Source organism: Amblyomma americanum, chromosome 2 (genome assembly GCF_052857255.1).
Source record: "Amblyomma americanum isolate KBUSLIRL-KWMA chromosome 2, ASM5285725v1, whole genome shotgun sequence".
Lineage (NCBI taxonomy): Eukaryota > Metazoa > Arthropoda > Arachnida > Ixodida > Ixodidae > Amblyomma > Amblyomma americanum.
In genome coordinates, this window is record NC_135498.1 from 5,287,766 (window position 1) to 5,304,485 (window position 16,720).

Below are 16,720 nucleotides of genomic sequence, written 5' to 3' on the forward strand. Positions count from 1 at the left end.
CTATGTGACTTTGCTCCACGGTTTGGCCTCTTAACGCTTTTCAAGGTGATAAACAGAACTACACTACCCTCTTGAAAACCTGGCATAGTAAAGCTTTCGCTTCAATGACACTGACTTTGACCTTTGAGAGATTTGGGGGTGGCCCACCATCTTGGTTTTGCATAAACAGCCACCATGGCCTACGTGAATGCTCCATAGACTATGTGACTTTGCTCCACGGTTTGGCCTCTTAACGCTTTTCAAGGTGATAAACAGAACTACACTACCCTCTTGAAAACCTGGCATAGTAAAGCTTTCGCTTCAATGACACTGACTTTGACCTTCGAGAGATTTGGGGGTGACCCACCATCTAGGTTTGGCATATACAGCCATCACGGCCTACGTGACTGCTCCATAGACTATGTGACTTGTGGGGACCTGCCCTGCAGTCCCGAGTTTGCTTTCCCGCGAGGCACCGTGCAGCGGCGGTCTCACCTTGAGGCTGAGCGCAATCCCTTGTGAGTTACATTAACTGGCAAGAGAGGGCGCCAGCATCGCTGCGCAAAGACTGCCAAAGCCCGCGCGCGGGAGAGGGGGCTTCGGCTGGGATCTTCGGCCCGAGCGGACGTGTCTCTCGGGGCTCCGCTCTTCGCCGGCGGGGCGAGGAAGCGACGGGGAGACAGGCCCCCGTACTCGTCCCGTCCGGCCTTTGGAGTATATATCCCTTGCCCTAGCGCGGGCGAACATTCGCTCGGAACCTTGCTGGTGAGTCGGACGACCTCGATTCATTAGCGTACCTTGTTGCTAGCTGGCGTTATTGTTTCTGTAGCAATAAATGCCTGTTTGTGTCAGCCAATGTGTCGTTCCTTTGTTCCCTCAGAGCAAGGCCCGCCGTGGTCGGCGAGCGCTCGGTAGCGTACGCGATCACGGGGTGGGGTCCGGGCGGCTTTGAACCGTGTCAGCCGCGATTGAGTGGGGAGAACGTACTTATCTCCCCAAGTCAAACCCCACAGACTTTGCTCCACGGTTTGGCCTCTAACACTTTTCAACGTGACAAACGGAACTACACTACCCTATTGAAAACCTGGCATAGTGGAGCTTTCGCTTCAATGACACTGACTTTGACCTTTGAGAGATTTGGGGGTGGCCCACCATCTAGGTTTGGCATATATAGCCATCATGGCCTACGTGACTGCTCCATAGACTACGTGACTTTGCTCCACGGTTTGGCCTCTTAACGCTTTTCAAGGTGATATACAGAACTACACTACCCTCTTGAAAACCTGGCATAGTAAAGCTTTCGCTTCAATGACACTGACTTTGACCTTCGAGAGATTTGGGGGTGGCCCACCATGTAGGTTTGGCGTATACAGCCACCATGGCCTACATGACTGCTCCATAGACTATGTGACTTTGCTCCACGGTTTGGCCTCTTAACGCTTTTCAAGGTGATAAACAGAACTACACTACCCTCTTGAAAACCTGGTGTAGTGAAGCTTTCGCTTCAAAAGTTGGCAATTCGTTTTTAAATTGGTTCCGATAAAGAAAAGTCAATTGTGCACCGTTTACCTGACTTGCTAGTGTCGGCGGTCATTTCCCCGTACGAACGGCTGCAAGAGAATACTTCTGGCAACCTCCAGAGCGTGCGTTGCACCAGAATCCGAAACTACTGAACCGTTTGCAGCTACTCAGCTGGGCCACATGCGAGGGCGCCGTTTTATTGACTTACATCTCTTGCATTTGCCTCTCACTGCTGGCTTTGTGACTGTATCATTCTGGGTTTATTGCGTTAAGCTGCACATGCGCCGTCATGCCATCACGCGAGGAACTATATAACGTGGAGCAGGTGCAGGGGGTGGTGATGAGTCGTTTTATAGTTGTAGAAAACTTTTTTGGCCAGCGAAGGGCGCAAGTTACAAGGTTGACTTATACGTGGCAATATACTGCATATATTGAGCGTTATGACATTTGTAAAGATTTTAGGACGTATTTGCAAAATTTTGAGTAACTTATGCACCCCCTTTTTTTTTTTTGGAAAAAAAGTGCGCAAATTATGTGTGTAAATATGGTACGCTATTGATACAGGCCAGCTACTGTGTGTCCTCAGTGTCCCTTTAATGCCTTTTCCTGGTGCTTTCTGCTCTTTCCTCCCTTACCTCCATCAACCGCAAGCACTAAAATTCTGTCCTGCCTTGCAGTCAAATGCCAACAGCCACTCCAGAAAGAGAGAAGTACACGAATGCAATGCCAATGCAATGAATTCTTCACTAGGCTTCTGCAACTCAGAAAATGCTTTCTTCAGCCTCTTTCTCGGTTTGCATCAGATGTTGCCACAATAAACTAGCAGGGTGCAGAGAGACAGAGATGTCCCGGTGACGTGGCCAGCATGACAGGGTGCAGGGAAAACATGGCTGCATTGTTCTCTTGACAACACAAACCACAGATGAAAAATACATGGATAAGCAGACTAGCACAGACTTCTTGCACTCCTCAGTGTACACTGCAGATGCCACCTGCACCTATAGTCTTATATTTCCCTAGGGACCGGCAGGAAGGTGTTGCTGCAAGGGAGGATGAATGCCAAGGACAAAGAGTGAAGGCAAGCAGGAAACCACAAGCAGAACTCCTCTGAACGCCTGCAACCACTATTACACTTAAAGATAAGGTCCTGTTGGACAACTCGGCCAGCCTCGTCTCTTGTGCCTGTCTGTGTTCATGCTGTTCCGATACAGGTAGCCTTGTTGTGCATGTTGCTACTAAATGCATCATCATCATCATCAGCCCGACTAAGCCCATTGCAGGGCAAAGGCCTCTCCCATATCTCTCCAATTATCCCTGTTCTTTGCCAGATGTGGCCATTGTATCCCCACAAACTTCTTAATCTCATCCACCCACCTAACTTTGCACCCACGTTAGGCAGGAAGCAATGAAAGCTGAGATAAGCAGGGTTCCCACCTGAGCACTTTTCGGAAGCCACTGGGGTTTCCCGTCCGAGACAAAAAATTGAGAACCCCTGACCTAGACTAAACAGGCTAAAAGTGCACAAGCACTACCTTGGCAGCGAGAGGCGTATCGTCCAAAGTGGATGGCATCAAGGCAAGCTGCACACTTGGCCGGCCGCATGCACAAGGTCACTTGGAACCGGTGGGGGATGTTGTGGTGCATGCGGAGGGGGGGAGGTGGGAGTGCTCCCTCCCCATTCCCATCACCGACATCCTCGTGGTTCACCTGGGCCTTGGCCACCCCTGCAGGGGGAGGACAAGAGGAGGGAAGAAATGCAGTCTTAACAAGCCAGAAGGATAGCACTACAACAACAGGATCATGAAACAAATGCAAGTTCTACATGCTGTTCACCAGGGACTGGACTGCAAACTTCCAAACTATAAATTTTACGTTTGGGCTTTTATCTTGCTGATGAGCACTCGCAAAACTCCTTCTTGAAGCCAAGTCAAGCAGATATCTCCTGGCCCCAGAAGGACAAGAGCACAGGAAGACAGAGAGATGAAGACTAGAATTAACAGGTTCCCACAGTTGAATGATACACCTTCAAGCTACTTACCACAGTACAAAAGTAAACTCAATCGTGAAGCCAAGTTGAGTAGGAAACGTGTTCTGCTGTGTTCGGCAGTGTTGAGTGGTAATGCAACAGGGATGACAAAAGGAGATCACAAACATAGCGCTTTTGTTTGGTGCCAGGCTTATTTAGCCTGCATATCCATGGGTCATGCACTAAACTACATTATTTTAGTGGTTTTGAACTTTCACTGCTTTATTAGTTATCGCTACCTAAAAGGAAAAAAAAAGTCTGCACAAAAGGGATCCGGCGGGTTACAAGAATTGAAATCTGAGCAAAGTTAGCTCACTTTTCTGCACAGTTAAAAATTAAGGGTGCGCAAATTTTTGACATAATCGAATAATTGTTGAACAGTGTTTGCAATTCAATTTGCACCGCACTTTCACTAGTCAAAGTACTGTATTTACACGACTGTAAGTCGACCTCTCCCATATCGCATTTCAGGAAAAAAAAAGAAGGGAATGCCTGTCGGCATATTCCTCAACGAATATATATTAGTCGCTGCATTAATCGTCCACACTAGCGCCATTGTCCTCACTAGTGCTGCCATCGTGATCTCTGCTGCAGCCCTACAGCACGTCGTACTATGCCTTAGTCCAGTGAAATGCCGCACTTCACTAACGACCACAGCATGATGTTGTTCCGCGATATCCCACACTTCACAAACCACCGCATCATGACATCGCGTGGAATAGCTGAAAATTTTGCCTCGCTGCAGCTGCCACACATGCACCACCTGCCCCAAAACGCCGACTTGTGGCCTGGCGCGTATTAGTTTCTTTGGCGCAAAGAATGACAGCCATCTTGAACGTAGCCGTGAACGAGCACTGATCTCTTACTGGACCCAGGGCACTGATGATGATTGATGAAGCATGACAGTAAAAACTGGTAAAATGTGGCCTGCAGTCAAGTCATATGCGTCAAACCGAGCCAAAAGAAACTATGTGTGAGCGCCGTCGGCTCTTCCATCAGCTACCGGCACTGCCCGGAAGCGTTGCCGTTTCGTGTGGCGGTGCCGCTGCGATTGGGACAGCGACCCTTCCATCAACTATCAACATTCCGATGGGCACAGAGTGCACAATTAAAAGCTAAAAATTCTTCCGAACAAGCGCGCAGAAGAGCCAAATGCTACTGAGTAGAGCAAACATAAAATTGCAACCACACTGTAGCATGTCTGATATCTCATTTATTTAACCTTTATTGACGGTGCCATACTTTGGTTTCGATTGTAAGTTGACCACCAAGTTTAGATTTTCAAATAAAAAAAAAACAGGTCGACTTACATACATGTAAACACAGTATACGAAACTTCTAAGCATTCACTTGAACTAGCAGCCAAACGTCCCAGCACTTGCAGCTATCTTGTAAGATCAATTTACAGTACGTAGCAAAAGCACCTGTGCGATAATGCATAACCTTGCCCTTAAGGTCATCGACAGACGCTGCGGCCACTGCATGCCCGCGGGTAGCAAAACGAAGTGCCCCACCACGTGGCACGTCATTTTATCAGGCCATGATGCAGTCGAAAAGTGGCAATGAATGCACTGCCGAGTGCTCCATTGTTTTCGATTATTACAATAAAAGATGTTGCATGCACCCAAACGGTGCTTGCGGAGTGGGAAAGCTACTAGCCCCACTACAGCATATGTGTGCTCCTGCGGTTGTTTCCCGGTCGACCAGTTTTTCTCTAAACAATTTTTGTTAATTAGAATCAGGAAACAGCATGTGCCAAGACACAAGCAACGAGAAAAAAAGCAGATGACAGCAACAGAAGCTTTAGAGTCGATCCGCATGACTGAGGTCCATATGCTGTCACTTGAGGCTTAGGTTAGCTTTTGCACCTTCAGTTTGCTTGCAGTGTGGCAAAAGACATGCAAGGGCTAAGCAGGCAACTTCTCGTTGAGAACACTGCAGTTTGAGTAACATTACGGAGCTGGTGCTTTGTCATTCAGCGTCGCGAGCAAGCGTGGAAAAAATGCTCCTCACCGTTTTACTGCCCAAATTGCTGACCTTTGCCTGTTTCGTAAACCGGCTTGTTGCGCATTGCCTACAACACACTGCACAGTGCCTTACCAACAGCAGCCCCTGGTGTCATTCTGCCAGCAAGGAGATATGTGGCCACCTTAATGCTTCAGACCAACATTTGGTATGCTAGCAGCAGCTTAGCATGCTTAGTGAACATATACCATAAGGTCCTTCTTCACCAAGCACAATGATGTCTTTCAAAGAATAGTACCCAAGTTATTAGTTTTATGATAAGGTGCTACTATATTACTTAACATGCTTCCTCCTATTTCACGCTATTTAATGCCAGGCAAACCTTATAGTTGTAATAAATTATGCTGATGATGAACATTTGCAGCACATCAGTTTCCTTTACTGCAATGTTCTGCAGCATAGCACTTATTTTTCATTTTAACCTACCTGCATTGATATTCATAACTATTCAAAAATAATTGATTCAATTCATAACTTTACAACTAAGAGTTGGATATTTGTGCATCTCAATGAAATTTCTAAAAGCAAAGAGCATTGCACAATGATCCAAATATAATTGGCAACAGAAAACAGAGCACAATACCCTATAAACACATGTACGAGCCGCACCCGTGTACGGTCCGCACCCTGCAGTATTTAAAAAAAAATGAATGGTGTAAGAGCCACACCCAAACTTTCCAGGACCCATGCGGAAATAGCCTTCGAAATGCATGCACACAGGAGCTTCCAGGTGCCGCCCACAGATAATGCCTGAGGCCGCTGGTCATGATCATCATTGTCAACTTTTCCCTCCGCCACGACCTCCCGCTATCCACATAGGCATCAGTGTCACTAGCTCCAGCTTTTGTAGCGATAGCTACATTACGCTAGCATTTCGAGCCTTCAGAGTGGTGGCGCTGCCGCGCTGTCACGTGGCTGATCACGTGGTTCGTCGCGTGGTTGGTAACGGGACCAAGTTCCACTCGGCCAGCTGCAGCTATCGCGTCACTCCAGGTTCTACCAAATGTAAGCCACCGCCAATTTTTTGTGGCTGTCAAAGGCACAGCAGTTGTGGTAGCACGGTAGTTCACTGTAGTTGTGGCTTTCGTGTGCTGCCACTGAGCATTGCAATTTTAGCATGACGGGCAAGCACCTTAACACTAGTTACACGGCTAGGAGTTTACTCTTGAACCCAGCAAGCGCGCAGCAGGCAGGAAATTCAACGTGGATGAGAAGTGCGTCCGACAATGGTACAACCAAAACGATGCATTGAGGAACGCAAGATGTAAAAACCACACTTTTTGGGACAAGCCATGTAAGTTTCCCGAACAGGAAGAAGAGCTGCTCTGCTATGTATTGAAAGTGCGGAACAACGGCTACGCACTGACAGCGCATATCCCCTTCAGGCACCAATTAAATCTGCTGAAAGGAAAATTCGTTTTTTGCATAAATTACGATCAGTAGACTAAGCAGAAGTGGTGTGCAAAAAATTATGCAAAAATATTCATATTTAATCATATTTTATTCGCGTCCACATTTGTGACATTGGCGCCTTAAAGGTGATACATGAACGTAAACACTGCTACATTTGCTTGCCTTTTCTAACTGATCGTTAGACATGAATAAATGTTTAGCAGTGAGAATATATGCTTCAGGGAATTATTCGGTAATCCATGACTTCTAGAACAGATAAAAGCAGTCATTCTGTGATGACCGGCAGATGAAAATTCAGTGTTTCGAGCACTGAACGTGGCTTTAGATGTGCAGCCTTCACGTCGGCACCTTTGCGTAATTAACATGTTCAGAAGTTGGGGCCAATGGGTGCTTCCATCATAAGTAATGCTTCAAGTCCGGCTGCATCGAAGGGGTCTCGAGTGATCTGAGCACAGGTGGAAAGGGAGAGAGAGAGATAGCACCTCGCAGCCTGTCTTGCACATGGTTTTTGCAAAAATGAAAAATCATTTTTAGAGATTACTGTTTGCTCAATTTATGTCAAAGACCTGAAAAGAAACTGTCCCCTCGCTCTACCAATGTACTGATTGTTGTTTTGTAGCCTTAGAGCTGAGTGACCAGCTCTGAACTGACCACGGTGTGGGGGCACGGGTACCCCTTTTTCATCCCCCCTTGTGTAGTGCTGCCACTTTGTATTTTTCTCCGTCCCGGGTTTCATACAAAATATAATGATTCTTGCTAAAAACCGCAGTGAAATTTTCAAAACGATAAGAGAAAAAATGATCTGACCGTCACTGAAAATGGTTGCTTTCTTCGAATTCATGCGTTCTACAATCTTGAACAGGTGGTCTCGAACCCATTTTTGAATATTAGCAGGGGGCCTAAGAACCTCCTCGACCTCCCTGAGTTTAAGCACTGGTCATAGCGCACTGTGTTTGCCAGCAGCGGCTCAGCTAAGCGGCGGTTCTTTGTGGCCACCTGTGCGTCTTCATTGCTCGGTCAGCCGCACTTCTTTGGAGGTGCTTCTGCATCGGCTATTTACATAAAAAACACTTCAGCACTGGAGTCATGCAACGTTCTCTTTGTACAAGCATAGTTTTCAACGCCCGTAAGCAGTAAGCCCATTTCCTACCATACGTGCACAAAAAAAAGCGCGCTGTGGGGAAAAAACGCTACTTTGATATTTTTGGCATTCAGGCGCCACGTACACATTTGTGGACGTGCCACTCTGACCGTCCACTAAAGCACTATTTCTTTGTCTACGACAATGAAAATTGGTGTGCTGTTTCAACATTAATTTATCGACACATTCCAAGCCCTAAACTGCATCATTCGCGACCATTTGTAAAGACAGAATGCAGAAAGAAAAGCTATTTACTCGTCCCTCGAAAAAACGACGTGATGCACACATTTTTTCTTTTTTTTTTATAAACGCATTTCACTGTAGCTGCATGAGATGGCGCCACAAACTTGACAGGGAGGGTCAAAATGGCAACAGCGTGGTATTCAAAGGTGGAAATTCGGCTTGCGTGCGAAAATATGAGGACGCTTAGGTCGCATCCACATATGTGGCCACAGTGCCTGAAGGGGATATGCTGCGCGACTTCTTGTGGGATGAGCATGCACCAGAGCACGGCACCAGCTCAGAGGCTGAAGACTTCATGAGTAACGATTTAACGTAGAATAAATGCCGCTTAGTCCCTGATTAGAGTGTTCTTACTTTAATTTTTTTTTTTTCGTACGTCGTGTGCATGGGCCGCACCCCGAAAACTGGCCCTCGAATCAAGAACAAAAAGTGCGGCCCTTACATGCATTTACATAGTACAGTCTAACCCCGCTACAACGAAACTCACAGGGTGCACGAAAAATTTCGTTGAAGCGGAAATTTCATTGAGGCGAAAACAGCCCAAAAACACTGTCAGGTTGGACAACATAGTCCAAAAACATCATCACAATTGTTGACAGCGAGCTCTGTGAGAAGCCGAAGTCTGCTGCAACATCTCCCTTTTTCCTGCCGCAGGATGCCGTGCTGATAATTCGTGCCTTCTCTTCAAGAGAAAGGAACTTCCGCTTCCTTGACAAAGTCACCATGCTCATGTCGATTGCAGCGCGCAAGCACGAGTGAAAAAAAAACTAGGGCAAACACGCTGCTGCTGTTGCCAGGCTGCTGCGTCCTTTGGCAACGGATTGGTTGCGGCTCTGGCTTGGAAAAAAACGGGAGCTTGCACCTGCGCCTTGTCGCAAGGCAGCCAGCCTGATTGTCATCACAACCAAGCAAGGGCGGTCTTCATGTGCGTTTGAATGAGTGGATCAATTGGTTGCAGCAAAAGTTTAGTGAAACAAAGCAGTGTGGATCTACGGAAGTACAAAGATGAGCGACGTTTATAGCAGGATAGATTTTTAAACCCAGCTTCGCTTAGCAAAAAGTTTCGTTGAAGCAGAAACGCACTCTAAAAATGTTTCATTGTGATGAGAAATTTGTTCCGTTACTTTCTATGGCGAGCTGACGGGGAATTGGAATATTTTGTTGAAGCGACATTCGTTGTAGCGGGGTTCGACTGTATAGAAAACAGAATACAGCCATTCATTTTCAACAACTGAACACTTGTAATGTCACAAAAGCCTGAGCACTCACAAAATTTAGCAATCATATGACGAAGGAAAAGACAAACAAACAATCTACCATGTGGATAACAATGACAGCAGCCACATTATTTACTTAGCTCCAGCCTATGAGCTCCCCTTGACTGGCTGCGGCAGAAACGATAAAGTTTTGGCAAACAAACATGCAATATTGAAAAGTTAGCTAGCGTAAATCCTGAGATAAATTTGTTGCTTAACAGAACATCACATACAAAGGTGCAATTCGAATCGATTCATATAGACACTTTATAAAGCCACTGCCACACTGACAATGAGACATCATGAAAGGATTCAACAAAAATACAAGAACATTGACATAAATTCAGGTTTCTGATGAGTTTTCTGCAATCCACGAGTAGCTCTGCAACATGTAACACATTACAGTCAGGTAATGCTGGCATCGTATTAAACGCGAAGCAAAATATTATGATAATGCAGGCACCACATCTCCCATTTTATATCATGTTCTGTAAGAACATCCAACATGACTTCGTTTCCATCGTGGAGACTGAAACTGAAAGACAATGTTCCTGGTCTTCCAAAAGCAATCAGCAAGAAGTAGTGACCACTGATTTTTCTAGTTTCTAGGGGTGCTTGAAATGCGTATAAAATTACTCCAGTTCTTGCAATTAGGAAGTACCAGACACCACACCTGTACGGGCAGCTCCACTGACACTTGGAGAGAGGGTCAGTGCAGTAAGCAGGGCCCGGCTCTTGGGGGAGGTTGGTACAGGTGCCGTCTCAGAAGCCTGGTGGTTGCTATGGCGAGCCTCGGCTGCAGCCTGTGCCAGAGACACTGTGGAAAAATAATCAACAAAATAAATAAAAAGCAGATACACAAAAACTTGTAAAATTACAGCTAATCATCTTTAGCACCACATGCAAGACACAAAGAGAGGACAGAGTCCATTTCCCAGGATAATAATGGCAGGGCAGGCATTAAGGACACATCCAATACCCCCAACTCTTACTGCCAGTGGTGGCGTTTGAGCTTCAGCAGAGATGGCAGCAGCCACAGACACTGCTGTGCTATTAATACAATTGCATGCTGGTCTTTGTCACCAGGTTTCTTGTGCTGCCAAGTAACTACAGCAGGCCCCTTTTGTTATCATTATGGGAAGAAAACATGCTTCAGAACAAACCAGTGTTGTTCTTGTTCTTGCCGGGTGGCTGAAACTTTCACAGTAGAGAGATCTTTTCCAGTTGTTTGTAAATCAGTTGTCTATTTCTGCCTATCTTGCTTTGTTCAATTTTTGAAAGTCATGCATTTGAAATATACGGTTGTTTTTGTACACCTATTTGTCGCGAGTATAGAGATACAACAGTGCTGAAAAATAACCCATTTGGCTCACTATGATTCTTCATATGCAGTGAGAAAGTGTGCCATGCATAAAATTTCAAAATTTTAAAACAATTTTTATATTCTTTAAAATGCCTCTTTTTGATGACACAACAATTATCATAATAAAAATGAATCCAATTCGCAAATATAAATTGCAATAAAAATAGTATAGCTCCACTCTGCATAGAGTAAACCATAACCATGCCAGAGTTCATTTTGATCCGACAAGTGTAGGGTCAAGAATGTCATGCACAAGAACTCAGGTTGCGTGAAAATGATAAACTAATAAAAATGGAATCCCAGTTATTCAAACAGACATTAGTGATGCAGCTTCTGCAGATACAAAAACGGTAGTTTTTAATTTTTTTTTCCAGCTACGAAATTGTCGGAGGACATTTCTAGAAGACACTTTCTCTACCTACCTGCAGCGCCGCAATGATAGGAAACAATGCTACTCAAATTTGTTACTGTCGTGAAAGTAGCTCAATTCTGCTCATTTTTCTGTCACTAAGCGTGTTTGCATTGCAGTTTTAAGTAATTTGGTGTCTATATTCAACGTTGGTCTAGTTGGACATGAAAGAGGAAGGCTTACACATAATAAAAAAAGCGAAAACCAAAAATACGATTTTTAAACAAAACTTGCCATTTTTTCATACAAGTCTCCTTAAAGTGAAAAACCGATAAAAGCATGCCGAATTCAGTTTCCGAAATTTGGTTTTAACCAAAAAGGTCAGTATTTTTGACATGCAAGGCATAAGTAGCTACAGTCGAGCCCACATATAACGGCCCCACTTAAGACGAACTTGCGCTTATAACAAACGAGACCAGCGCGACCATCAAAATATACATTGTTTCAATGGCACAAAATCACACGTATAACGAACGTCATTAAGCCCTTCTGATCGGTTACAGCGAACGGACGGCGTAAACCCGGCGCCGCGATGCGAGGCCACCTGCCTTCTACCCCTTTGTGCATCCGGCGCGCGGTGTTTTCCATCTCCTCATCGCAGGCGAACTGCGCTCTCAAGTGCTCTCAAGCGAGCTACCCTTTCCCCGCCGACGCGCCTTCCAAGATCGCCTTGTCGCCCCTCCTCGCATCTCCGCTTCCCTCCCCTCACTCTCTTGCAAATCCGCGCATGGCGGCCGCGATCAACCGCACCGCCGCCGGTGCCGACTAAGGAGAAGGCCTTCCATGGGAGCTAAGAGGTGGCTGCACTGACACTCACGGACGCCCCTCATTGCTCTCTCCGCTGGTGCTGTCTGTCTGTATCTAGCTTGATTGGCTTGATTGCCTCCTGTGTGCTTTGCACGTCTACCCCATCACACAATTTTGTCACTCTTGTTGCGGTGCGGAAGTTTCGTTGGCTTCGTTAAAATCTCGGGCCCTGGTTGTAATTCGGGATGGCGGACGGGAGCACCATGCCCATTTTCATTGTATTCAGCGGTAGAGACGATGAAAGCGGCCTGGGCAGAGGTGACGGCCACTGGCGAGCTTAACTGCTTCCGCAAGGCCGGCTTCGTCAACGCAGTGCCTGATGGCGAGCCATCCGCTTCGGAAGATGCCCGGTGGCGATTTGTGGTAGCGCATCGTCGACTCCAATGGGGGTGCCATGACATTGGTTGGAATGATTTCATTTCTGTCGATGACGACGCTGACACCGCAGAACCGTGCACAGACGAGGGCATCGTTTCTGGATTGCGGGAGAGAGAGTGGTGGAGGAATTGGATGAGGATGAAACATTGGAGCCAGCACCCATAAGTGCACCTGTAGCAATGGGCTACATAGAGAGCCTCAAACAACTTGTCTATGCCAAGGGCCTCGGCGAAGAGCAAGCTTCTGCTTTAAATAAACTGGAAACCTCCCTCATCAGATTTGGGCTGCAAAAACAGACATCCAGCCGCCGCGGTGGCTCAGTGGTTATGACGCTCGGCTGCTGACCCGAAAGACGCGGGTTTGATCCCGGCCGCGGCAGTCGAATTTCGATGGAGGCGAAATTCTAGAGGCCCGTGTACTGTGCGATGTCAGCGCACGATAAATAACCCCAGGTGGTCGAAATTTCCGGAGCCCTTCACTACGGCGTCCCTCATAGCCTGAGTTGCTTTGGGACGTTAAACCCACATAAACCAAACCAAACGAAACCAAAAACAGACGTCCATCACAGACTTTTTCGCAAATAAAAAATTTTGTTTTGACAAGAAACTGTCTTTAAAGCTGTGGTCCACTAACTACGAACTTCAGGATATAATGAACGGACGCCAAGTGATGCTCATGTTCATTATAAGCGGGCTCGACTGTAGTGGTTGAGTACGTGTTACACTCAGTTAACCTTTAAAATGAATGAAGTAAGGAAGCCAGGGGCGTGATGCGACTGTGGTATTACTCCGCTAGCTTGCAGGCAGGGCGAATCTGCAGGCAGGGAAAATCTGAGCGTGTTCTGCAGCAACAGGTACCTGTCCCTCGTGGCTCCGCTCTTCCTTGGCGGGGCGAGGAAACGGCGGGAAGACTGGCTCCCGTATCTCGTCCCGTCCAGGCAGCAGAGTATCCCTTGCCATAGCGCGGGCGAACATTCGCTCGGAACCTTGCTGGCGAGTCGAACGACCTTGATTCATTAGCGTACCTTGTTGCTAGCTGGCGTTATTGTTGCTATAGCAATAAATGCCTGTTTGTGTCAGCCGATGTGTCGTTCCTTTGTTCCCTCACAGCAAGGCCTGCCGTGGTTGGCGTGCGCTTGGTAGTGTACGTGATCACGGGGTGGGGTCCGGGCGGCTTTGAACCGTGTCAGCCGCGATTAAGTGGGGAGAATGTATTTATCTCCCCAATTCAACCCCACATCTGGTGCCCAACGTGGAGCCTGCTCTTGGAACACTGGATGACTGTCTGTTCAATTCGAGGAACGCTCTTTGTCCGGACTTGACAACTGCTAAGCCTAGAGTGAATTTTGATCGCTAGGCCCTGCGGCATGCTTTCTTGAGTGCGAGGTGTATTGCGCTGCAGTATGTTTGAACTTTTCGACATGCTCAGCACGTTTTTCATCAAGTTTTCCCTGGAGTTTCTTCACGAGAACCACCTGGTCCGCATCGAGGAAGCACGAGGCCTAGCGCCCGCGGAGTTGCCGAGCCCGAAGCGAGTGAGTACGGAAGCCGCGTGGGTGGTCCGAGTTGCAGTATATATTTTCTCTACTGTCATTTTTTCGACTTTGGGAGTCGCAGCTCCGGGAGCCGGGTGGCTTGGGGCCACGGGTGCCGGTACGAGCTCGCTGGTATTGCAGCTCGGCACCAGGCGCTCCCACACTGTCCGATACGGTGGGCGCCAACCGCTCAGAAGCTGCTTCGGGCAGTGAGCGGGGCAGGACCACCCCACAAAGCTGATGTCTCCTCGCGGCTGCGCGCACGTAACCCTTGTCGGGTCTTTGTTGTGGTCACAGTCGTTGTGAGTAGTAGTCATGCCTGGGGCTTTTCGGAGCTGCCTGCACCACGTCAGAAGAGGCACGACCACCGGACTGTGGTGTTGAGAGAGGGGGGCGCACTTTGCTGCTCGCCCGTTTTTTTGTAATCTCGCACGAACTGCGCAGTCTCGTTCAACTTAAGAAAGGGATTTGTTCACTCAAACTTTGCGTTTGCACAGCCGCTCGACACGTTTTGCTAGCGAGTTAGGCATTGTGCTACGAGGCCCTTGCGGATGCTGTTTCCCCTCCAATGACCTATGTTAAAGGCAAGCCGAGAGCGTTTCGGCAATTTTGCAGATCAGGTGGTGCCACCCAGGCTTGCTGTCCGGTGCACATCGTCTCGCTGCCACCTGCTGCGACGGAGCGGCCTGTATCCTGTTGGCCGCATCAATCCGGGGCAGCTGTGGGGAGGCCAGTCAGCAGTCACCTCCGGCAGCTGCTGCCCTGGCGACTACTGTAGAATCCTGGCCTGCAGTTCTCCCACTGGCCTTCTATTCGCGGGCCTGCGGACATGGTAGTCCGCGGGCCATGCGAGTCGTCCCAGCGGAGACCTTCACGCCACCTTCGGAACGCCACGGAAGTCTGCGTGGATGGTGACAGTGTGACCTCCGCTGCAAGACCTGCCTCAAGTGCAAAGACCACGAGACTCCTCCATAGCATGTACATTCAGGCACGTGGGTCTATTTAAGGTTGGCGGGGATGTGGGGACCTGCCCTGCAGTCCCCTGTGTTTGCTTTCACATGAGGCATCATGCAGCAGCAGCCTCGCCTCCAGGAGGAACACATTCCCTTGTCAGTTACATTAACTAGCAAGAGAGGGCACCAGCGTCGCAGCGCAAGAGACTGCTTGAAGCCCGCACACGGGAGAGGGGGCATGAGGCTCTTCGGCTGGGATCGTCGGCGCGAGCGGACATGTCCCTCGTGGCTCCGTTCTTCCCCGGCGGGGCGAGGAAACGGTGGGAAGACTGGCTCCCGTATCTCGTCCCGTCCAGGCCGCAGTGTATCCCTTGCCCTAGCGTGGGCAAACATTCGCTCGGAACGTTGCTGGTGAGTCGGATGACCTTGATTCATTAGCGCACCTTGTTGCTAGCTGGCGTTATTGTTGCTGTAGCAATAAATGCCTGTTTGTGTCAGCCAATGTGTCCTTCCTTTGTTCCCTCAGAGCAAGGCCCGCCGTGGTTGGCGTGCGCTTGGTAGCGTAAGCGATCACGGGGTGGGGTCCGACCGGCGTTGAACCATGTCAGCCGCGATTAAGTGGGGAGAACGTATTTATCTCCCCAAATCAACCCCGCAGTCACTGTGTAAAGTGCCTCTGGTGACTACGGCGGCATCTAACTTGACAGTTTATCCCTTGAACATCAGTGTTGGTGCATCAACGGCATTTTTCTGCGTCCCACATGAACATTCGAGTTTTGTGCACTGACGGCAGTTTTTTCTATGTGAAAAAAACTTTTTCGAAGGAGGGCATATGTGAGGTGCACAAAAGGTCCTCGGAGGATTTGTGAACGCGGTGCGTCGACAGTGGTGCCTCGGACAGCGGAGGGCTGCGAGTGCCAGAACAGCGTTGCACGTGTGCGTTTCTTATTGGCCCCCTTCCCTTTAAATTATAAATACGGCTTTGTTTTGTTTGATCTCTTTGTTCTCTTGTTCGAACCTGCACGAGATAGCGTTCCCCTTCGGAAAGTCGGGGACGCGCCACCAATTCGCGACATAATGAGATCAGGGTCAGCCATGTGTAGCTAGCAAGAAAAAAAAACAGAAGATGGTGTTCACAATAAAACAGAGACAAAACATTTTATCATTGCTAGCGCTATCCTGCACGCAGGTGCAAGTTCAGCCTAAAAATCTAAAGGACATGTTCACTAGAACCGTTCTTTTTTCTTGTTGGCACTATCTCAATGCTTCTTGGAATTTTTCCCAAATTCGTCAAGCTCACGAAGTGAACCAGCAATGCTGGAATTCCCTTGTTCCAACACAGCTTGACCTCGTTGGACCTGCTCCAATCTTTTGTTCTTCAAACTAGATGATACTTCTTTGGCCCTCTTCAGGGTTGACCAACACGATGGACCCGACATGATGCGCAAACATGGAGGAAGGAAAACTCGAGAAAGGCCCTCGCTATCCGAGCTGCATGCCAAAAAAATGTCACGTCCTTTCGAAAGGACTATAGCGAGTCTTTGGCCGACGGTGCAGGCGATGTAACACTAGGCGCAGTGGAGTCATCTGCTGCAATGCCTGCTGTGCATGCGCAAGCGCGCTGGGACGTCAGCCAAGTAGGGGCAGACGGCAACGAGCTGGCTGCTAAATT

The 16,720-nt window shown here is 48.1% G+C and overlaps 1 protein-coding gene across 10 annotated transcripts in view; it reads right to left on the minus strand.

The window, feature by feature from the left end:
- LOC144120462 (citron Rho-interacting kinase-like) overlaps positions 1-16,720 on the minus strand; it is a 140,301-nt gene that overhangs the window by 41,799 nt on the left and 81,782 nt on the right. For all 10 annotated transcript variants that reach the window (XM_077652883.1, XM_077652881.1, XM_077652880.1 and 7 more), the window contains 2 exons: positions 10,278-10,421; positions 3,033-3,224 (listed from right to left, as the gene is read on the minus strand). In XM_077652883.1, the coding sequence (XP_077509009.1) occupies positions 3,033-3,224; positions 10,278-10,421 (336 nt within the window). The remainder of the gene's footprint in view (positions 1-3,032; positions 3,225-10,277; positions 10,422-16,720) is intronic.